The 23920-nt window shown below is 44.8% G+C and overlaps 1 protein-coding gene across 1 annotated transcript in view; it reads left to right on the forward strand.

Annotated features, from left to right (window-relative positions):
• Positions 1-23920, forward strand: part of GARNL3 (GTPase activating Rap/RanGAP domain like 3) — a 76633-nt gene that overhangs the window by 13566 nt on the left and 39147 nt on the right. Inside the window, exon 2 of the mRNA XM_070955604.1 lies at positions 6130-6199. Coding sequence (XP_070811705.1) covers positions 6130-6199 — 70 coding nt within the window. The remainder of the gene's footprint in view (positions 1-6129; positions 6200-23920) is intronic.

Genomic DNA, 23920 nt, shown 5'->3' on the forward strand with positions numbered 1-23920 from the left:
GAGACGAGCCAATCCATCTCCTTGAAAAGTTATTTTTAAAACTTCTGGCATTCGGAATTGGCCGGCGATTGCGAACTTCCAATCAACCATTTGGAATGCTTTCTTGAAAAATTATTTTTGGTGTTCCCTTGAAACGCTTCCATCAGCCCTCGCGAGTGCTGGTAAATTGTGATTTTTTTACCCATTTCCCTCGAAATGAATCAGACCTCGATTGCGAAACGAAAAAGGGGTTTGAATGACTTTTGACTGTCTCCCAGGCTTATGCGAACCCCTTCTTGGCTCAATGGTCTCATTCAACTCTTCCTGTCTCCAAAGATAGTCTGATCTCTTTAAAAGATGTTGATTATAAGGGCAAGGATGATTCCTGATAGGGATGGCTGGATTTCCGTTGTAGAAGATGATCAGGCTGAGCCCGAAGGAGGGGGTCAAACGTGTCATTAGTCATGAATCCCTGCGCGCCTGGATCTAAGTCCAGCCCATCTTTCTTATCTCCCGCTCATTTCCCCTTAATAGTCAGTTGGCCAGATTCTTGCAGAGAGCTTAATCTTGCGATATATTCTTTTTAACTACCTGAATCTCCTGATTTCCTCAGTTTTTGACATTCCTGTTGCATAAACCAGAAAATGAAAAAGATAGTTTAGACCAGGAGTCGGCAACCTTAAACACTCAAAGAGCCACAGAGGTCCTAACAGGAAGCTCCTGTTCAATTCTGGAGCTGGCCGGAAGTCCGGTTCCCCAATTATAGTCTCCTCCTAGTGCGGCATCCTTTTTCCTCTGCTGACTGGAAGTCCAGTTCCCCCATCATAGTCTCCTAGGGCGGCACCCTTTTCCCTCTACCTGTCCTAACCGAAAGCCCTATCAATTGTGGATCCAACCAGCAGCAGAGGGTTAAAAGAGCCACATGCGGCTCCAGAGCCACGTGATGCTGACTCCTGGTTTAGACCCAACTGCCAGTGTGCACCATTTTTCAGGAAATACAAGGTAGTCCCCGACTTACGACTACAATTTGAGCCCAACCTTCCTGTCGCTAACGTGAAACAGTTTGTTAAGTGAACTTTGCCCATTTTACGATCTCTGTTAAGGGAACCACTGCAAGTGGTTAAGCTAGCCACCCGGTTGTTAAGTGAATCCGGCTTTCCCCATTGACTTCGCTCATCGGAAGGTCGCCAAAGGGCGTGACCTCCAGGAACACTGCAAAACCGTCATAAGTACAAGTCCGTTGCCAAGAGTCTGAATTTTGATCATGTGACCACTGGGAATGCTGGAACGGTCGTTAAGTGTGAACAAGGGTCATACGTCCCTTTTTTTTTCAGTGCCGTCGTAACTTTGAATGATCACTCCGTGAACCGAGGACTACCTGTTATACAGAAAAGATGGGCTGGCACAGTTTTGGGAGAAAGATGAAAACGAGATGTCTTTCTTTTCCGGCTCCTTAAATTTGGATACAATCATAACGTTGAACTCTCTGAATTTTTCCAGAAGGAGACCATCAGAACATCTGCATGAGTCATCATCCGCTTTGCCGGGGTTAATTCGTTTTAATTCCATTTAAAGCCAACGAAAGAAAATTGAATTGTTGCTTTGATTTCTTTTTCTTTATTTAAAATAAAAGCCTGGCTGGCTTGTATGCTTTTCGGGGCTGAAAACTTCCCAGCATGCTATTCGAAGTCCAGCATAGAACAAATGCTTGAAAATGTAGGTCAAAGTACAGGCAGTTCCTCGACGTACGACCGCAACGGACATCCGGGTTTTTCCATCGCTAAGCGAAACGCTTGTGAAATGAATTTTGCCCTGTTTTACAACCTTTCTCGCCACCGTCGTTAAGCGAATCACTGCGCTTGTGAACTTAGAAACACGGTTATGAAGCGAATCTGTCTTCCCCCTTGACTTGACTCGTTCAGAAGGTCGCAAAAAAGGGATCCCACGCGACCCCGGGACGTTGTGACCGTCATAAATACGAGCCGAAATGATCCCGTGGCCATGGGGATCCTGCAACGGTCGCAAGTGTGAAAAATGGTCATAAGGTCAGATCAGAAGGTCGCGGAAAGAGGGGATCGCGTGACCTCCACGACGCTGTGAACCATCATAAACGCGTGCCACGTGGCTGAATGTTTTATCACGCGACTGTGGGAGATGCCACAATGACAGTAACATTAGAGGAAATGGTTTGTAAGTCACCTTTTTCGGTGATGTCGTAACTTCGGACAGTCCTGTGGTAACTCGGGGTAACTTATCTGTATTTCCAACTTTCTCTTAGAGCTTGTGAGAATGCCTGTTGCTCCCCGGGTGGAGTGCCTGTTCGGGCACAGGTTATCATTCAGAGACCCACTGTTTTTTCCCCCCCTTTCAGACGGTGGCTTTCTGTCAATCATGTTTTCAAAAGGGAGAACTTCTTTCCCTTTGGTTGCGGTACACGATCAACCAACGTCCACTTCCATTGTCCAGTCTCTCCGTTGGCCGCGAAGAACCTTTATCCTACATCCAGAGGGACAGAGAGAGGAAGCCAACCCTCCCCCCCCAAAATTGGTGACTCCTAACCCCCCCACTCTTCCCCAAAGCTTTCTAAGATACTCCCTCAACGACGTAAAACACGATGCTTAACATTCTTCTCGCAACCTTGTTCGCCACACAAGTCCGTCCAACCGAGAATTATTTCTCGGCTAGTTTCTGTGGCAACCAGCTGGAGAAGTCCTGGAGACTGCAGGAAGAAAATCACCGTTTGTTTTGTGTTTTTTCTAAAAAAATAATAATAATAAAAAAAAATAAAGGAGGGGGAAGCTACTGTATTTTGAGTTTCGCTTAAAAAAAAACATACGGACATCAAGGATACAACTGCTTCTCCACCCTTCTTTCGCTCCGATTTCATAAAAGCTTATTATACACAATTTGACAAGCAGAGCTGATCATATATATATAGTAGATGAGATTCTACTGAGCTGGAGCTACAAAAAAAACTTGGCTACGTAGGGAAAACCTGGCTAGAAGAAAAACATATATATATATATATGTTTTCTCAGGTTTTCGCGGGTGTTTGTATGTAGGTCTTTGGTTCTTCTCCCACATAAAATTGGAAGTGTCTTGGCAACGTTTCAACGAAGTCTCATTCGTCATCTTCAGGCTGGTGTTCTCAGCTTCGTGCTTCCAGGAGCAATGTTCCGAAGCATTGCTCCTGGAAGCACGAAGCTGAGAACACCAGCCTGAAGATGACGAATGAGACTTCGTTGAAATGTCGCTCATGCCGACTGCTTCAGGGACTCCATCCAGCCACCTCGTTCTCTGCCATCCCCTTCTTCTTTTGCCCTCCATCGTTCCCAGCATTAGGCTCTTCTCCAGGGAGTCCTTCCTTCTCGTTAGGTGGGCAAAGTATTCAAAGTATTTGAGTTTCCTCTTCTGGCCTTCTCAAGAGCAGTCAGGGTCGATCTCCTCTAGGATTGACCGGTTGGATCGCCTTGCAGTCCAAGGGACTCGCAGGAGTCTTCTCCAGCACCAAAGTTCAAAGGCCTCCATTCTTTGGTGCTCAGCCTTCCTAGTTGACTATACGCTCTTTCGTTGGCAGGGTGATGTCTCTGCTTTTTAGTATGCTGTCTAGATTTGCCATCGCTTTCCTCCCCAGGAGCAAGCGTCTTTTAATTTCTTGGCTGCAGTCCCCATCTGCGGGGATCTTGGAGCCATTTTCAACACAGATAGGCCTCAACTTACAAAGCATCCATTTAGTGACCGTCAGAAGTTACAACGGCACTGGAAAAAGCAACTTATGACATACAACTTATGACTTATGCTAGTGAGTGTTGAGTTTGCTCCCTATTTAGGCATGGAGGATATGGTTTTCTCCTTGGTAGTTCGTTGATTGGGATATTGTTTTCTGCTTTGTTGTTTGTCTGGTGTGAATCCCTGCTTATCTGTATATAAACTATATATAAATCCCACACTCTGTAGCATCCCCAGGCTCACGTGATCAAAATTTGGACATTTGGCCACTGACTCATATTTATGACGGTTTGCAGTGTCCCGGGGTTACGTGATCCCCTTTTGTGACCCCTTCTGACCAGCAAAGTCAATGGGGAAGCCGAATTCGCTGAACAACCGTGTGACTCACTTAACGACAGTGGGAAGAAAGGTTACAAAATGGGGCAAAACTGACTTGGCAACTGTCTCGCTGAGCAGCAGAAATTTGGGGCACGGTTGTGGTTAGAAGTTGAGGACTGTCTATACGACAGTGAACGATCCTTAGCTGTTTCTCTGAATGAGTCACTGTTCTTAGCACTCATACAGAAGTGCAACCATTAGCTTCTTCGGAATGAAGATTAATTTTGCCGAGCAAAATTCTTCTTCTGTTGCTGCTGCTATTAATAGTTGTTATTACAGTTATTATTGCCACCCAGTAAAGGTTGAAAGGGAAGAAAAGCAAAAGAGAGAGAAAACTGTAGGGTCTTTGATGCTCTCTGAGCTTGGTTGTTTTCTGGCAGACGTTTTATTACCCAAATAGATAACATCATCAGTGCTAGTGAGTGTTGAGTTTGCTCCCTATTTAGGCATGGGGGATGCGGTTTTCTCCTTGGTAGTTCATTGATTGGGATATTGTTTTCTGCTTTGTTGTTTGTCTGGTGTGAATCCCTGTTTATCTGTATATAAATTATATATATTAACCAAGAGCAACCCCCCCACACTCTCTACCGCTGATGATGTTACCTAGTTGGGTAATGAAACGTCTGCAAGAAAATAAACTCAGAGATCACCAAGGACCCCATAGTCCTCCTCTTCCTCCTCCACTATGCAAACATCTAGCACTGATGATGTTACCCAGTTGGGTCATAAAACGTCTGCAAGGAAACTACCAAGCTCGGAGAGCACCAAGTTCACAGTTCACACCCTGAGCGACAAATATTCTCTTCTATTCGTAGAGAAACATCTTTTTTTTGCACACTGAGAATTGAACAATAGCTCTTCCTGGGGGTTTTCTGGCTCTGAAAACTGTTTGTAGCCTAAGCCCACATTTTCCAAACATGATTGCAGACTTCGTTGCAGAGGCTAATTCCTTAGAAGACCGGGATCAACATCTCAGCCTGGTCTTCATCCCCACCTCCACCTCTCTTGTGTTTTAAATATGCTGCAGCATCTAAAGTCCTCTTCCCCTTTTTGGTAAGAGAGAGGGGTGGGTGGGAGGGAGAAAGAGAGAAAGAAGTGAGTCAGGGAGAGACAGACTGAAGAGATAGAGAGGCAGAGAAGGAGGGAGGGAAGAGAATAGAGAGAGAAACAGGGAGAGAGAAGAGAAGAGACAGAAGGAAGAGGGAGAGAGATGGGCAGAAAGAGGAAGACAGGGAGAGAGAGGGGAAAGGGAGAGAGAAGGAAGAGAGGGAAGGAAGAGAGAGGCAGAGAGAGAGAGAGAGAGGAAGACGGAGAGAGAGAGGGATGGAAGAGAGGGAGAGAGGAGAGAGAGAGACAGCGAGAGGGAAGAGAAGAAAGAGAGGGAAGGAAGAGAGATGAGCAGAGAGAGGGGAGGAAGACGGAGAGAGGGGAGGAAGAGAGGGAGAGGAGAGAGAAACAGGGAGAGAGAAGAGAAGGAAGAGGGAAGGAAGAGAGAGACGGGCAGAGAGAGAGAGAGAGAGAGAGGAAGACAGAGAGACAGTGGGAAGGAAGAGAGGGAGAGAGAGAGAGAGAGACTGCCAAATGCAATTACAAGGCATTGTCTGTCTCCCCTGATGCTCCTGCCATGACTAAAGATTTAATTGAATCGTAGCCCTCCTGTTTCCCAATCAGAGCCCTTTTCAGAGTCCATTCGCTTCCCCTTCCAACCCCCCCCAACCCCCCCCCCCCAATACCTCCCCTTTCATTCGAGAAGCTAGCCAGCCAGCCAGCCTGCCTCAGTGGTGGCAGTGGCTTCGAGACATTCTCCTGGTCCAGGAGAGGAGCATTTCCACCCCCCCCCCTTGCACCCCCACCCCACCAGTGATGAAGCTGGCTGCTTGAAAGGCGGGACTGAGAAATTCCCTTCGAAACAGGGGAGGAAGTAGGGAGAGAAGAAAAAAAAAAAAAAACCCCACCGTCTTTCCTCTTTTTTTTTTTTGCCTCTCCAAGTCACTTAAGAGGGGCCAGTTAGCGATGTCTACTAATGAAGCAATTCTATTCCAGTTCCGTCTCCGAAGATCTGGGCTGTAGACGGGGAGAATTCAGTAGGAAACATTACGGTTCAGTAGAGCTGGTAAGTTTTTTTTTGATTTTCCTCCTCCTGCTTTATTACGGATGCTTGTTATTATTTTGCAAAGGATTCGAATCCAGAGGTTTTGGGAGGAGGGGTGGTGGTGGTACCCCCTTCCCCGAAAGGTATTTTGCGGGGGGGGGGTAATGCCTTTCTCATCCTCCCTCCTTCTTGCAATTGGACCGGGTTTTTTTTTTGGCCTTCCTGCCTGCCTTGCCTGCCTTTCCCATTTGATGCAGAGGTCTCTTGCAACGCTTAAGGGATGGGGAATTTCTCTCTCTCTCTGCCGGAGTGGGAAGGCTCTCTCTCTTTTTTTTTTTTTTTGCTTTCTGTAAGAAAGGTGCAAAAATGCAAATCTGTCCAAAGGAGATTGCATTGAAGAAAAAAAAAAAAGAGGGGAAAAAAGAAGGAAAACAATAACCAGAAATTGAGAATTTCTGTATTTAAGGAAGGACAAGGGGTTGTTTGGGAAATGAAGATTCCCAAACGTGATGGCTGGGAAGGGTTTTTTTTTTTTTTTTAAATCCCCCTCGCCGAATTCCTCTTCTTTTTGGGGGGCTGCGTTTCCTTCGTCATTACTGCCGGGTTTTTTTTTTTGCCTTGCAGGAAACCAAATTCCTGCTTTTTGGGTTTGGAGAGAAGGGTAGAAGTTGGTTCTGGGGAGATCGGGGAGGGGAACGGGGGGGGGGAGAGGCCCCCGCCCTGAATTTGGTGTGGGGGGAAACACCTGCAAAGGTTCTGGCTGGAGAATCTGTGTGCATCCAGGGCTCGCTTATTTAGCCCTGCAGCACTGGGCTAAAAGGGATGGAATCTCTTCCTGGGTCCTGGCATGTGGGCTTCGAATCTGATTTAATTGGAGCTGATGATTTGACAGAAAGCAGTGCGAAAATAGTGTGAAGGGGAAATCACATTTCCTTCTTGTTGAACCTGGCTTTTTGTGGAGGAATGTAGAATGTCCTTCTTCTTCTTCTTCTTCTTCTTCTTCTTCTTCTTCTTCTTCTTCTTCTTCTTCTTCTTCTTCTTCTTCTTCTTCTTCTTCTTCTTCTTCTTCTTCTTCCTCCTCCTCCTCTTCCTCTTCCTCTTCCTCTTCCTTTTCTTCTTCTTCTTCTTCTTTTCCTCCTCCTCCTCTTTCTCTTCCTCTCCTCCTCCTCCATCTCTTCTTCTCCTTCCCCTCCTCCTCTTCTTTATCTTCCCCTCTTCCTCTGTCTCCTCCTCCTCCTCCTCTTCTTCTTCTTCTCCTCCGCCTCCTCCTCCTCCTCCTCTTCCTCTCCTCTGTCTCTCCTCCTCCTCCTCCTCCTCTTTTTCTTCCTCTTCCTCTCCTCCGCCTCCTTCTTAATCCTCCTCCTCCTTTCTCTTCCTCTCCTCCTCCTCCTTCTTACTCCTCCTCTTCTTCTCCTTCCCCTCCTTCTTTTTTCTTCCTCCTCTTTTTTCTCTTTCCTCCTCCTTCTCACTCCTCCTCCTCTTCTCCTCCTCCTCCTCCTCCTTCTCCTCTTCTTTCTCTCCCCCCTCTCCTCCTCCTCCTCCTCCTTCCCTCTTCTGGAGTTTTCTGGATTCTTCTCCTTCCTCTTTTTTTCTTTTTCTTCCTTTGTGTTCCAGCTTTTACTTCAGGGGGGAACTCAACAATCACTGAGGTTGACTTTCCATTGGCCGCATTAACATTAGGCAAGCTTGCAACAAGGGCCCACAAATCGTGGCCATGCACGACCCGTAGACACACCGAGAGGTGTTCATTCAGTCCATTCATTCATGTAGCGAGATGTGTTGGTGGCTGCAGAGAGCAATTTTAAAGGCCGGCTTTGCATCTCTCCCACCTCTTCATCTGGTCCTCTTGCTTTTCCTCACGGCTTGAGAACTTCACACCTCAATGTGTTGTGTAAACATGGCCGGTTGTGAATATATTCCAGAAATCAGAAATGAGCCATCTCTAGCTTAGCATAAGCACGAGAGGTGATTTAGTTAATGCGTGGCCTTAAATGATCTGGAGAGATTTTGAAATGGGAGTCGTACGAGTCTATATTACTCATTCCGATCGCCACATCGCCCTGGTGATCCTTCCTTGTAGGTCTTAAATGACAGCTTGGTTGTTCGCAATCTTTTCAGATGGGAATGGAATAACAAGAGTTGAAGGGACCTTGTAGGTCATCTAGTCCAACCCCCCCGCCCAAGCAGGAACCCCTACACCATTCCTGACAGATGACAGTCCAGTCTCTTCTTGAAAGCTTCCAGTGATGAAGCTCCCACAACTTCTGAATAACAGAATAATAGCAGAGTTGGAGGGGACCTTGTAGGTCATCTAGTCCAACCCCCTGCCCAAGCAGGAGCCCCTGCTTGGGTATTTCTGACAGATGGCTTTTCTTGAAAGCTTCCAAGTGATGAAGCTCCCACAACTTGCAGATCTCTGTTGAAGGACCCAAGTGTGCCATCTGTTGAAGGACCCAAGTGTGCCTTTTGTTGAAGGACCCAAGTATGCCTTCTGTTGAAGGACCCAAGTGTGCCATCTGTTGAAGGACCCAACTGTGCTATCTGTTGAAGGACCCAAGCGTGCCATCTGTTGAAGGACCCAAGTATGCCTTTTGTTGAAGGACCAACTGTGCCATCTGTTGAAGGACCCAAGTGTGCCTTTTGTTGAAGGACCAACTGTGCCATCTGTTGAAGGACCCAAGTGTGCCTTTTGTTGAAGAACCCAAGTATGCCTTCTATTGAAGGACCCAAGTATGCCTTCTGTTGAAGGACCCAAGTGTGCCATCTGTTGAAGGACCCAAGTGTGCCTTCTGTTGAAGGACCAACTGTGCCATCTGTTGAAGGACCCAAGTGTGCCTTTTGTTGAAGGACCCAAGTATGCCTTCTGTTGAAGGACCCAAGTGTGCCATCTGTTGAAGGACCCAAGTGTGCCATCTGTTGAAGGACCCAAGTATGCCTTTTGTTGAAGGACCCAACTGTGCCATCTGTTGAAGGACCCAACTCCATCAAGCCCTCTTTGGGTGCTTGTTGAGAAGATAGTAAGGGACCGCCATGTCCACCGTGGTGGACAAACCACCTAATCCGTGTCTGAAATGAGCGGGATGGGCGCAGCCAATGGCTTCCTACAGGAGCGATATGTTTTAGACCCCCATTGGGGGAGGAGCCACGAGGGGCGGGATTGGGGCAGGTAGTGGGTGGAGCCGTCACCCAAAGGTGGGTGGGAAAATGTGTGTTTATTTATTTATTTATTTATTTATTTATTTATTTATTTATTTATTCGATTTATATGCCGCCCTTCTCCGGAGACTCAGGGTGGCTTACAATGCATTAAGCAATAGCCTTCATACTTTTGTATGTATGTATGTATGTATGTATGTATGTATGTATGTATGTATGTATATTTATTTATTTTTTTATTCATTCATTCATTCATTCATTCATTCATTCATTCATTCAATTTATATAAAGCCCTTCTCCTATTGGATTTAGGGCGGTGTGCAGCCAAGGATAAAAAACATACCAATACAAAATTTAAAATCAATTAAAAGAATTATACAGCTTTGGCCCACAAAGGGCCCTGCTTACTAGGGCTTTCGGCCCCCCCTAAGCGGTGTTCTTTTTTTTATACAAAGTCAGCTTATTGCCCCCACAATCTGGGTCCTCATTTTATCTACCTCGGAAGGATGGAAGGCTGAGTCAACCTTGAGCCTGGTGAGATTTGAACTTGCAGTAATTGCAGGCAGCTGGTGCTATTTAACAGCACTTTAGTCTGCTGCACCACCAAGACTTTTCATCCCACTCTCATCCCACTCTCCTGGAAGAGGGGGGGAAATGTCCCTTCCCTGAGAGCTAAGCTATTTATTTGAGATTAGAGAGAAGGCGCATAAAAATGGGTTGTGTGGACCCCATTTGGCTCTTACAAGTGGAAAATGTTCACCCTCCTCTCGTGGATGGGAAAGTTCTGATCAGTCTGCATTCATCCATTCGCACGGCACAGTCTACCTGGGTGTTACGATGGGCAGCCGCGGCCATCATCCGACGTTATTTTTGTCTTTCTCAAGTGTATCCAAGCTAAATATGCCCGGTTTAACCGCCACGGTTCTACTTTGAGATCCCTAGATAACCACATTTTCATGAGACCGGTTCTCCCAGTCAGCCAGGTTTGGGAAAGTTTCAGCCAGACCCTCTACTCTACCCAAGCCCCCCACCCCCACCCCCACCCTCTCTCTCTGCAGCTTAATTCGTCCTCAGAGATGAGGTCACATTTACATCTGCTACACAATTTAGGTAATTGTGAAAATCACAAACCACCACAAAAGAGCTAACTATTTCAGCACTGACGTGTGCTTGAAGAATCTTCCTCTCTTCTTCCCTTCCTTCCTTCCTTCCTTCTTCCTTTTTCTTCCTCTTTCTTTCTTTCTTTCTCTTTCTTTCTCTCTCCCTCTCTCCTCCTTCCCTCCTTCCTTCCTTCCCTTCCTTCCCTCCTTCCCTCTCTCCCTTTTTCTTTTCCTTCCTTCCTTCCTTCCTTCCTTCCTTCCTTCCTTCCTTCCTTCTTTCTTTCTTTCTGCTCTTTCTTTCTCCCTCCCTCCCTCCTTTCCTTCCTTCCCTTTCTCCCTCCCTTCCCTTCCCTCCCTCTATCTCCCTCCCCCTCCCTTTCTCTTTCCCTTCTCCCTCCCTCCCTTTTTCTTTTCCTTCCTTCCTTCCTTCCTTCCTTCCTTCCTTCCTTCCTTCCTTCTTTCTTTCTTTCTGATCTTTCTTTCTCCCTCCCTTTTTCTTTTCCTTCCATCCTTCCCTCCCCCTCCCTCCTTCCTCCTTTTCCCTTCCTTCCCCTCTCTCCCCTCCCCTCCCTCTCCCCCTCCCTTCCTCTTTCCCTTCTCTCTCTCTCTCTCCCTCCCTCCCTTTTTCTTTCCCTTCCTTCCTTCCTTCCTTCCCACCCTCCCTCCATCCCTCCTTCCCCCTTTTCCCTTCCTTCCTTCCTTCCCTCCTTCTCTCTTTCCTTCCCTTCCCTTCCCTCTCTCAGTCAAGGAAAAAGATTACCTGACCGCACCATAAACCTGTGCCAGTTAAAATAAAACTTGCCCAGTTGAGTTTAAACACCAGTTTTAAGCAAACTTTAATCCCGCAGCTTTGAAATACAAGCAACAGGTTTGAAACAAAAAACAACAACAACAACAAAACAAACCAACAACAAAACTCCAGCAAATGGTATAATCAAAGTATTTGTGGAGTAGCTTAGCAGGATTTAAATTGTTCCTTCCCGTCAACAGCTGCTTGTGGGGAACTAACAATGGAATAAAACAACTCAGAGAGAGAGAGAGAGAGAGAGAGAGAGAGAGAGAGAGAGAGAGAGAGAGAGAGAGAGAGAGAGAGAGAGAAGACAAATGCATACTTGAAATCCTGATAAGAGAAAGAAATCAGTTTCCCCATCTCAACAAAAGGTGTGATTTGAGCAAATTCTGAGGGTCGGAATTTTGGCTTCTTTTGGTTTCAATTTCACCCAGCTGTCTTAACCAGAGTTTGCTTTCAACCAAGTTTTGAAACTCTCATTTGAGGCCTTTTCAGTAACCTAGAAGGGGTTTGCCTTGATGTTATCACAAGGACATGCTAGGAGCCTTGGTGGCTCAGCGGACTGAGTGCTGTTAAAGTAGTACTTAGCTGCCAGGTGCCTGCAACTACTTCAAATCTCACCAGGCTCAAGGTTGACTCAGCCTTCCATCCTTCCGAGGTAGGTAAAATGAGGACCCGGATTGTGGGGGCAATGAAACTGACTTTGTATAAAATAAAACACCGTTGGGGGGGGGGCGAAAGCCCTACTAAGCAGGTATATACAAAAGTATGAAGGCTATTGCTTAATGCATTGTAAGTCTCCGTGAGTCTCCGAAGAAGAGCGGCATATAAATTGAATGAATGAATGAATGAATGAATGAATTAATTAATTAATTGTCATTTGGCTGTAGATCTGCCCACTGGTCCAGCTGGCATAAAAATGGGCCAGCTCAATTCACAAATCTACAGAGGAGAACCTAGGCATAATGGAGACATTGAGCTTCCAGCTGCAGGGGCAGTACATCTTAGAGAGGAAGCTATCCAAGAGGGGAAGGCAACGGGTAGGTCCCTGACTTATGGCTATAATTGGGAGCGGACCTTTCCTGGCAACGCGGAGTGATTGCTCAGTGAGTCATGCCCCATTTTACAATATATATATATTTTTTGGCCATGGGTTGTTAAATGAATCACTGCGGAGGAGAAGGAGTAGGAGTACTGTGGGGTCCTTAGTGCCCCATGAGCTTGTTGGTTTTCTTTCAGACGTTTCATGACCCAACTAGGTAACATCATCAGTGCTAGGAGGGGGTGGAATTTGTGGAGAGAAGGAGGAGGAGGACTGCGGAGTGTTTGGTGCTCTCTGAGCTTGTTGGTTTTCTTTCAGACGTTTCATGACCCAACTAGGCAACATCATCAGTGCTAGAAGGGGGTGGAGTTCATGGAGAAGAGAAGGAGTAGCAACAACAGCAGCACATGTGAGGTCCTTAGTGTTCTTTGAGCTTGTTTTCTTGAGGACATTTCATTACCCAATTAGGCAACATCATCAGTGCTAGAAGAGGGTGGAGTTTGTGAAGAGGAAGAGGAAGAGGAGGAGGACTCTGGAGTCTTTGGTGCTCTCTGAGCTCGGTGGTTTTCTTTCAGACGTCTCATGACCCAACTAGGCAACATCATCAGTGTTAGCAGGGGGTGGGGTTCTAACCAGCTCCCTCATTCTGCGTTTTGCATTCTGCATAAAAATTTCACAACCTGCAGGACATTCGTGGCCCAGGGGAGCAAGATAATCCTTTTGGCGGAAGCGGGAGAAGAAGGATTCATTTTGTTTCTGGATTCAACCTCCTTTGCAGAACTAATCCGATCTTTTTCCGTAAACATTCGCCGAGAAACCCATTCATTTTTCCTCTTGCCATTTGGGGGTGGGGGGAAACCACTTTATCGCCCGTTTTATCTCCCCCATCTGAGTGGCCTCATTAAGGGAGAGCATGTCAGAAGCCAGGCAGACATTTGAAAAGATCTCCTGCAACAGAGTTGCTCGTTTGGGTTTTTTTTTTTTTTCCCCCCCGGGAGAAAGGATAAACATGGCCAAGAGGATGTCTGCCTCTGTCTGAAAGGCTTCTGGTTATTTATTTATTTATTTATTTATTTATTTTGAAACGCTGGGCCTTTCAAGATGTCATCTCCAATTCAATAAGCTAAAATTGGATTGCATTTACAATCCATCTTGTCTCCGGGCCGCTGCCTTGGCAGGAGCTAGCCAGGGCATTCGACCCCGGATCTCCAAGAAACATCCTTCCCCCCCCCCCTCCACATGGATATATCCCTGAAGCCAAAGGTCCCATTTCTCTCCCCCTCCCCACCTCCCTTCAACAGCTTTCTTGACATAACCGTCCTTTTCATGAAGATTTAAAAAAAAACAAAACACCGTGATTTGATTCTGCTGCTGGGGCAGGAAACGCTCTGTGTTAAACCATTTTTGTTTGATTTGGCAGAGTGAATTTATTTGGCAAGCCTTAAAGATCAACGAGAGAGAAAGAGAGAGAGAGAGGAGAGAGAGAGAGAGAGAGAGAGAGAGAAAGAGATACACAGAAAGATACAGAGAGATACACACACAGAGAGAGATACAAAGAGAGAGAGAGAGAGAAAGATACACAGAGAGAGAGATACAGAGAGAGATAGAGATACAGATACAGAGAGAGAGAGAAAGAGAGAGAGACAGAGACACAGAGAGAGAGAGAGACAGAGAGAGAAAGATACAGAGAGAGAGAGACAGAGAGAGAGAGAGACAGAGAGAGAAAGATACAGAGAGAGAGAAAGAGAGAGAGAGAAAGAGATACAGAGAGAGAAAGATACAGAGAGAGAGAGAGAGAGAGAAAGAGATACAGAGAGAGAAAGATACAGAGAGAAAGAGAGATACAGAGAGAGAAAGATACAGAGAGATATACAGAGAGAGAGAGAAAGAGAGAGAGATGCAGAGGGAGAAAGATACAGAGAGAGATACAGAGGGAGAGAGAGATACATATACATATACATATAGATAGATAGATAGATAGATAGAGAGAGAGAGAGAGAGAGAGAGAGAGAATGAGAGAGAGAGAGAGAGAGAAATGTCTAATTCAAAATATCTGACTCCAAAGGTACAGTAGTAACATGAAATACGGGAAATTAACTGGGAGCTGGAGATAATTTTTTGCAGGGTGAAATCTGTAGCTTTGTACAGATAGTCCTTGGTTTACAACAGTTCATTTAGTGACCAAGGTTCCAACAGCGGTGAAAAAAGTGACTTAGGAACATTTTTATCACAGTTGCGACCGTTGTGGTATCCCTGTGGTCACAACGTGATCAAAATTCAAAGGCTTGGCAACTGGCATGTACTTACGTCAGGTTGCAAGTGTTCTGGGGTCACGGGATCCCCTTTTGCCACTAGCAAACTCAAAGGGAGAAAGCCAGATTCGTTTAACGACCGTATGACTGATTTAACAACGGCTAACGATTCACTTAACAAGCACAGCAAGGAAGGTCGTAAAAACGGGAGCTGAATGAAGATGCGCCTCGCTTAACGGCACGTGTCACGCTTAGCGGCAAAACTTTGGGCTCGGTTGCGGTCGTAAGTTGAGGACTTTCACCCGTACGGTGGAAATCTGCTGCTTTCGCGCTCACCGTCTCGTCGGTTCTGTGCGGCAGGTTTTTTTAAAAAAAGTTTATTCGGAAAAGCCTCACGATGCCATTTCACTGGCTTTTTAAGGCCTTTTTATTTTTGGTTTGTTTTTAGACCTTCAAAATTCGCCCTTCTCTGAAAGGTATCGCTCTCCTTAATTTTATTTTTGTTATTGGTACATGATGTTCCTTCCTTTTTTGGGGGGGGGGGAGAGAAAAGCTCTTAATTTTATTGCCTTTCAGCTTACGAAGGAGCTAATTTATTCACTGAGGTGGCACTTCGACATTATCGAAGCCGTTTTAAATTCGGGGCGAGGAGGCATAGATTTTAATTAGAAACCCACGTCGGCCTCTCGGCTGTGCTCCGTGAGATTTTGGGTCCTGCTGAATTGGGTAAGGCTTACTCCGAAGCCACTAATACTTAGCGCTGAAATAAATTGTACGCTGGACTGAATGATACCGCTCTGTATTACTTCAGTAAGATCGTTCTTGGAATTCAAAAGCCAGTTCTGGTCACCACGATACGAAAAAGATGTGGAGGCTCCAGAAAGAGTGCAGAGAAGAGCAACGAAGATGAGGAGGGGACTGGAGGCTGAAACATAGGGAAAATTGCATTAGCGAATATCTGAAGCTCGGGTATAGATGAGGCTGGAGGTTTCGTTCTCTGAACTTGTTGGTTGGTTTCCAAGCATTTCATTACCAAGCTAGGTAACATCTTCAGTGCAGGTAGATGACAGGGGGCGACAGTGTCATTGTTCATCTGTTTATAGGGGCTTATAAAGCATAGATAGATGATAGATGATAGATCGATAAATGGATAGAGATGGATGGATGAATGGATGGATGATAAAGGCAGATAGAGATAGACAGAAATAGCTAGCTGATAGACAGTGGATAGATAATATATGATAGATAGATACATAGATAGATAGATAGAGAGAGAGAGAGATGGATGGATGGATGGACGGATGGATGGATGGACGAATGATAAAGGCAGATAGAGATAGAAATAGCTAGTAGATAGATAATAGATAGATAGACAGACAGACAGACAGACAGACAGACATGGATGGATGGATGGATGGATGGATGGATGGATGGATGGATGGATGGATGATGGACGGACGGATGAATATCATTCAGCTAGAGATAGACAGAAATAGCTAGCTGATAGACAGTGGATAGATAATAGATGATAGAGAGATAGAGAGGGGGGATGGATGGATAGATGGATGGATGGACGGATGAATGAATGATAAAAGCAGATAGAGATCGACATATCTCTAGCTGATAGACAGTGGATAGATAGATGGATGGATGGATGAATGATAAAGGCAGATAGAGATAGACAGAAATAGCTAGCTAATAGACGATTAGATAGATAGATAGATAGATAGATAGATAGATAGATAGATAGACAGACAGACAGACAGACAGACAGACAGACAGACAGACAGACATGGATGGATGGATGGATGGATGGATGGATGGATGGATGGAGAGATGGATGGATGATAAAGGCAGATAGAGATAGACAGAAATAGCTAGCTGATAGACGATTAGATAGATAGATAGATAGATAGATAGATAGATAGATAGATAGATAGATAGACAGACAGACAGACATGGATGGATGGATGGATGGATGGATGGATGGATGGATGGATGGAGAGATGGATGGATGATAAAGGCAGATAGAGATAGACAGAAATAGCTAGCTGATAGACGAGAGAGAGAGAGAGAGAGAGAGAGAGAGAGAGAGAGAGAGAGAGAGAGATGGGGTGAAGGTTCATTCTCCGAGTTGTGGGTTGGTTTCTGAATATTTCATTACCAGGCTAGGTAACCTCTTCAGTGCAGTTTAGGGGGTGACAGTGTCATTGTTCTCCTGCTTACAAGGGCTTCATGTGGTCAGTAGGTCTTGTGATGGGGAGGTTTGGGGGTTTGTTTACTTCTGAAGGAAGAGGGGGATTCATTCATTTCCAAACCAAGAAAGGGGCATAAATATATCCCAAGCTTTTAGTGAAGGAGGTCATGTGACTTGCCTTCTGGGTAGCCAGAGCTAAGAAAGAAAAAGAAAGAAAGAGAAAGAGAAAGAGAAAGGAAGGAAGGAAAGATAAAAGGAAAGAAAGAAAGAAAGGAGAGAGAGAGAGAGAGAAAGAAAAAGAAAGAGAGAAAGAAAGAAAGAAAGAAAAAGAGAAAGAGAAAGGAAGGAAGGAAAGATAAAAGGAAAGAAAGAAAGAGAGAGAGAGAGAGAGAGAAAGAAAGAAAAAGAAAGAGAGAAAGAAAGAGAGAGAAAGAGAAAGAAAGAAAGAAAGAAAGAAAGAAAGAAAGAAAGAAAGAAAGAAAGAACGAATGAACTATTTTAGTATATAATAATCGGTGTTGTGGTATATTTTGGGAGCTTCGAAAGGCCCCTGTCATGGAGAGCTGATTCAACTGAGCTGGGCACAATGGCCAGCCATACTTCTGCCTGTGTTTGTGAGAAGGATCATCTTCTATATTTAGAGCATTATTAAGAGGTTTCCTCCTTTTTGAAAAAAAATAATATGAGATATCCATAGCACTCTTTCTTTGCCGTAGCCCTCAATTGGGAACAAGAATGCTGTTTCCAGAAAAAGGAAAGGGAAAAAAGAAAAGAAAAGAATTAAAGCTATTGAAATTCTTATGCATTCATTAAAAAAGGCTGGCTATTTTTCCCTGTATTCTTCTACTTCTCTTTCTCCATCACTCCATCTTCTCCTTGTCCTTCTCCTCATCTTCCTTCCTCTTCCCTCCCTTTCCACCATTCCTTCTCCTTCCCCTTCTCCTTCTTTTCCTTTTCTTTCCCATTTTTCTTGTCCTCCTTCCTTTCCACCATTCCTTCTCCTTCTTTTCTTTTTCCTTCTCCTTTTCCTTCCCCTTCCCCCATTACTTCTTCTTTTCTTTCCCCCTCTCCTTCCCCTTCTCCTCCTTCCTTTCCACCATTACTTCTCCTTCTTTTCTTTTTCCTTTTCCTTCTCCTTCTTCTTCTTGTCCTCCTTCCTTTCTACCATTACGTCTTCTTTTCTTTTCCCCCTCCTCCTTCCCCTTCTCCTCCTTCCTTTCCACCATTACTTCTCCTTCTTTTCTTTTTCCTTTTCCTTCTCTTCTTGTCCTCCTTCCTTTCTACCATTACGTCTTCTTTTCTTTTCCCCCTTCTCCTTCCCCTTCTCCTCCTTCCTTTCTACCATTACTTCTCCTTCTTTTCTTTTGCCTTTTCCTTCTCCTTCTTCTTCTTGTCCTCCTTCCTTTCTACCATTACGTCTTCTTTTCTTTTCCCCCTTCTCCTTTCCCTTCTCCTCCTTCCTTTCCACCATTACTTCTCCTTCTTTTCTTTTGCCTTTTCCTTCTCCTTCTTCCCCTTCTCCTCCTTCCTTTCCACCATTACGTCTTCTTTTCTTTCCCCCCTTCTCCTTCCCCTTCTCCTCCTTCCTTTCTACCATTACTTCTCCTTCTTTTCTTTTTCCTTTTCCTTCTCCTTCTTCTTCTTGTCCTCCTTCCTTTCTACCATTACGTCATCTTTTCTTTTCCCCCTTCTCCTTCCCCTTCTCCTCCTTCCTTTCCACCATTACTTCTCATTCTTTTCTTTTTCCTTTTCCTTCTCCTTCTTCTTCTTGTCCTCCTTCCTTTCTACCATTACGTCTTCTTTTCTTTTCCCCCTTCTCCTTCTCCTCCTTCCTCCTCCCTTTCCACCATTACTTCTCCTTCTTTTCTTTTTCTTTTTCCTTTTCCTTCTCCTTCTTCTTCTTGTCCTCCTTCCTTTCTACCATTACTTCTTCTTTTCTTTTCCCCCTTCTCCTTCCCCTTCTCCTCCTTCCTTTCCACCATTACATCTTCTTTTCTTTCCCCCTTCTCCTTCCCCTTCTCCTTCTTGTCCTCCTTCCCCTTCTTCCTCCTTCTTCCTTTCTCCTCCCTCCTCCTCCTCCTCCTCCTCCTCCTCCAGAATCGTTTTGGCTAGCTCCATAGCAAACATGAAAAGCGTTTTAGAGTTAGACAGCAGAGGAGTGACCTGTTTATCTGAAGGATGGCAGGCTGGACATGTCAATTCCATGAATCCCTCTGTACTTTAGTTACTCCAATGAGTTAGAAGCACTGGTGCTTCTCTTTGCTCCCTTCCTCCCACCCATCTTCTCTTCTGCCTTGCGGCGATTCTAATGAGATTCTAAGGCCATCCTTTTAACCACCTGCCATCTCCTCTGGACCCAGCAAAAGACAAACAAAAGCTCATCAAAGATACGCCATCCATTTCTTTTTTTTTTTTTTCTCCTCCATTTAAGTAAAACCCAGCTCCGCTCTGTTTGTGTGCAGCTTTTCCTGGCAGCTCTCAAAGCCTCCGCTTGCCTTGGAGCTCAGCAATGTTGAAATAACGCAATTTCCAGTTGAGACCAGGACTTGGGGGTGATGTAAACCAGATGCTAGATGGTCTTTGAATGTGAAGATTTTTTTAAAAAAATATTTCCCCCCTCCACAGGAGCGACGTCTCTTGGCACACTGATCCACATATACACTGTTATGACAGAGCAGACCTAATTCCATTAAGATCTATTTACTTTCTAGCATCTCTGGGGTACAGAGAAGGGCTGAGGATGGCTGAGAAGCCTGGGGTCAGTATGTGTGTGTGTGTGAGAGAGAGAGAGAGAGAGGGAGAGAATGAGAGAGAGAATGAGAGAAAAAAAGAGAGAGAATGAGAGAGAGAGGGAGGGAGAGGGAGAGAATGAGAAAGAGAATGAGAGAAAAAGAGAGAGAGAATGAGAGAGAAATGAAAGAGAGAGAAACAGAACGAGAGAGAAAGAGAAAATGAGAGAGTATGAGAGAGAGAGAAAGAATGAAAAAGAGAAAGGAAAAAGAGAAAGAATGAGAGAGAAAAAGAGAGAAACAAAGAATGAGAGGAGTGTGAGAGAAAAAGAAGAAGGAGAGAACGAATGAGAGAGCATAAGAGAAAGTATGAGGGAGAAAGAAAGAGAGAAAAAGAGAGAGAATGAGAGAGAGATAGGGAGGGAGAGGGAGAGAATGAGAAAGAGAATGAGAGAAAGAGAGAATGAGAGAGAAATGAAAGAGAGACAGAACGAGAGAGAAAGAGAGAAAATGAGAGAGTATGAGAGAGAGAGAAAGAGAATGAAAAAGAGAAAGGAAGAGAGAGAATGAGAGAGAAAGAGAGAGAAAGAGAGAAACAAAGAATGAGAGGAGTGTGAGAGAGAAAAAGAAGGAGAGAGCGAATGAGAGAGAATGAAAGAAAGTATGAGGGAGAAAGAGAAAGAGAATGAGAGAGAGAATAATGAGAGAAAAAGGAGTATGAGAGACAGAGAAAGAAGAGAATGAGAGACAGAGAACGTGCGTGAGAAAGAGAAAGGAGAGACCGAGAGAGAATGAGAGAGAAAGAGAGAGAATGAGAGAGAGAAAGAAAAGAGTATGAGAGAGAGAAAGAAGAGAATGAGTGAGCGAGAAAGAGAGAGAGAGAGAGAATATGTGTGAGAGAGAGCTTGTCCATAGGTGAGCATATTCTGACCAAACTTCCTTGTTTCATCCGGTCCGTGGATGCAATCTGGCAAAAGTCACCTGTCTCTGGACCCATCTACAAACAATAAATTGCTATTTTTATTTTTATTACTATTATTTTAAAAAAAACTGCACAGCCCTCTGGATGCCTCTTAAAACAATGGAACGGGGCTTGTTTTCCAGCTGGATGGAAACTCCATGCAATCCTCAGGGCATCATCATTCATTTTTGCTGTAGCATTTTGCAGACGTAGGTGAGACCCCGGGAACGGAGAAGAATTTATCGGAAAGCTTTTAACGTTTTGTTTCTAAACCTCTGCAGGCTGCAGTTACGGGCAGACATGTCAAATGGTCGGGGGGGTGTCCCTGCTCAACCATCATGGATTTCGATGACCAATTTTGTGTGAACATGCACACATGTCCCCAATGAACATTGGTAAAGTGTTGTGCGTGCCAGTGCAATGCTTGCGGAGATATAGTCATTTCTGTGACCCCCATACCGCAGCCTTCGACAGTATGACTCTGAGGTTCCAGCAACTTTGAGACATAATATCTCCGGCAATATTTTGTTGAGAGAAACAAAACTTGTACAACTTGTACAATTTTTTTGTGCTCTATTAAACAAAATAATAAAAACATTCTCGTGAGCGATCTCCATCGAGATAATTGGGAGCAAAGTCAGCCGAAAATAGTGCGGCTCGGAAAAAAAGGTTAAAGTTTGGCTTTTTATATCTCTGGAAGGAAAGGTATGATAAATGTGAAACTTTGTGCGTGATAACTTAGCAACGCAAGGTTTTCGAATGTAAAATTTCATTCTCCTAACTGCTTTCCAATAGTTTACAAATTGACTGTAAAGTGGACAGTTTTTGTTTTTGTTTTTTTACAAAAATAGTGAATTTTCAGCCCGCTTTTAGAAAAAAAAAGACCTTCTGGAAACCCTGTTAAATCATTCTCATTAGAAAGAGCATGTTTCAAACCCCCTAAAAACGTAGGGTTCATTTTTCATCGCTGACATATAAAGCTCTAACAAGAGGGAGATGTTCGCTTGACTTCAGAAATTTCTTTATTTAAAAAAAATTGTGTGTTGTGAGTATGTAGGAACCGGCATTTCACAACCGGGGTGGCTGATCCGTCCACAGGAAAAGAATGATGTAAGCCAGGGGTGTCAAACAATTTCATTGAGGGCCACATCAGGGCTGTGGTTGACCTTGGGGGGCCGGCTGAGCGTGGCCGACTAGGTGGGGGTGTCCAGCTTGACCCCATTCTCCAAACTGCTGGCCTGATGTTTCCTCTTTGCACTGGGTAGACTGGGCTGAAGCCGGCCCCTTAACATTTTCCAGGATGGCCACGCGGGCCGGATCTGATCACATCATGGGTCGGATCCACACCGCAGGCCTTGAGTTTGATACTCCTGATGTAAGGCAATCAGCAACCTATAAAGGAATCAAATACAGGTAGTCCTAGAGACATACAGCATTTCATTTAGTGACCGTCCCAAGTTACACCGGCGCTGGAAAATGTGATTTATGGCCCTTTTTCACATTTATGACTTTTGCAGCATCCTCATAGTCACGTGATTTACATTCGGACGCTTGACAGCCGACTCACATTTATGACGGTAACCGTGTCCCAAGGGGGGTGGTGGTCACGTGATCCTCTTTTGCCAAATTCCGACAAGGGGAATCCAGGTTCGTGCAGCTAACCGAACACTTGCAGGCATTCGTTTAACAGCCGTGGCAAGAAAGGTCGTAAAAATGGGGCAAAACTCATTTTTTTTTATTGAAAAAGTTTTTCAAATACAGATTTCCCCCCCCTTTTTTTCCCCCTCCTCCCTAACCCCCCTCCCCCTCCCCTCCCCCTGTGGCTTCTCCAAAATAAAACCCAGATTAATAACAGATTATATAATATTTTACCATCCTTTTACTCCACCCCCCATATGCTGACCATTTCTTTCTAACAATATTATTATATCCCCCCTATACTATACATTTCAGAGCAATATTCAGCTGTAAGATTATATAATAAATCCTAATTTGGCAATTTCAACTCATAATCTACCCATTTCCTCCTCCCCCATACATATATCTCTTAATTCAAATCTTTTACGTATATTAATATCTGAACATAACATCCCTTTTCCTAAACTAAACAATCAGTAAACTAACCTATCTCCACCCACTTTCCTACAAAAACTCACTTAACAAATGTCTCACTTAGCAACATGAATTGGGGGCTCAGTTGCAGTCGTATGCCGAGGACCACCTGTTAAATAGATGAAATCATGTTAATGAAATAAAATAAAAATGGAAGAAAACTGATAAAACCAGTGAAGTGAAAACACACTTGAAGATTCTTTGGTTCCCTCCCCAAGTATCATTTAATGACCCAGTATCTCTGCTGCTAAGCAGTCATTAAGTGACACATCACATGACCGCCTCACTTAGTGACAGAAATTCTGGCAGTCCTGCTGGGGATCATTAAGTAAATCACCACGAGTCATTGTATGGCTGTGATTTTCAACCTCTTGCCAGCTTCCCCATTGGCTTGTTGGGAGCTAACTGGAAATGTCATTATACGACAATCGTGACCACAGGATGTTGTTGCATCCATTATAAATGTAGTCAAAGGTCCAGATTGCAGTCATATACGACCGTGGGGGACACTGGGTTGGTCATAAGCGCGAGGACTGGCTTTAACCACTTCTTTCATTGCCGTTGTGAGTTCAAACAGTCGCTCAACAAGTACTCATTAAGTGAGGACTAGCTGTAATGGGTCTTGGTGGGAAAACATTGCTGTCCAAGGTGCTGAATAAAGTGTTATTATTGGCACAGGCAGTGTTGTTCACTCAGCAAAGTGCAGAGGTCTTGTGAATGCTGGCTTATTCCTCTAGAACCGTGATGGCAAACCTATGGCACAGATGCCACAGGTGGCACATGGAGCCATATCTGTGGGCACAGGAGCGTTGCCCTACCTCAGTCCAGCACGCATGTGCATGCTGGCCAGCTGATTTTCGGGCCTTCTGGGCCCACTGGAAGTCAGGAAATGGGCTGTTTCCGGGCCGCCGGAGAGCCTCCAGAGGAGTGGGGAAGGTTGTTTTCGCCCTCCCCAGGCTCCTAGAAAGGCTCTGGAGCCTGGGGAGGGCAAAAAATGGTCCTACCGGGCCCACCGGGCTATCGCGTGCCAAAAACGGGGGGGGAGAGCGGGGGGGTCACGCACGCATGCATGGGGGGTGCATTGAATTATGGGTGTAGGCACACACATGCGCAATCCCCCCTCCCCAGTACCCCCACATTTGGCACACGACGGCAAAAAGGTTAGCCATCACTGCTCTAGAACAGTTGTGTGGTAATGCAACCTCTCGCTTCCACATCATTTATTTATTTATTTATTTATTTATTTATTTATTTATTTATTATATTTCTATACCGCCTTTCTCCCGTAGGACTCAAGGCGGTGTACAGTCAAGAAAAATATAGACACACAAACATCATAAAATTGCTAATTAAAATTATTACTTAGTTTGGTCAATCAAATAAAACCAGAATTAGATAACATT

Source organism: Pituophis catenifer, unplaced genomic scaffold, assembly GCF_029215685.1.
Source record: "Pituophis catenifer annectens isolate HBS135680 unplaced genomic scaffold, rPitCat1.0.hap2 SCAF_17, whole genome shotgun sequence".
NCBI classification, from domain to species: Eukaryota; Metazoa; Chordata; class Lepidosauria; order Squamata; family Colubridae; genus Pituophis; species Pituophis catenifer.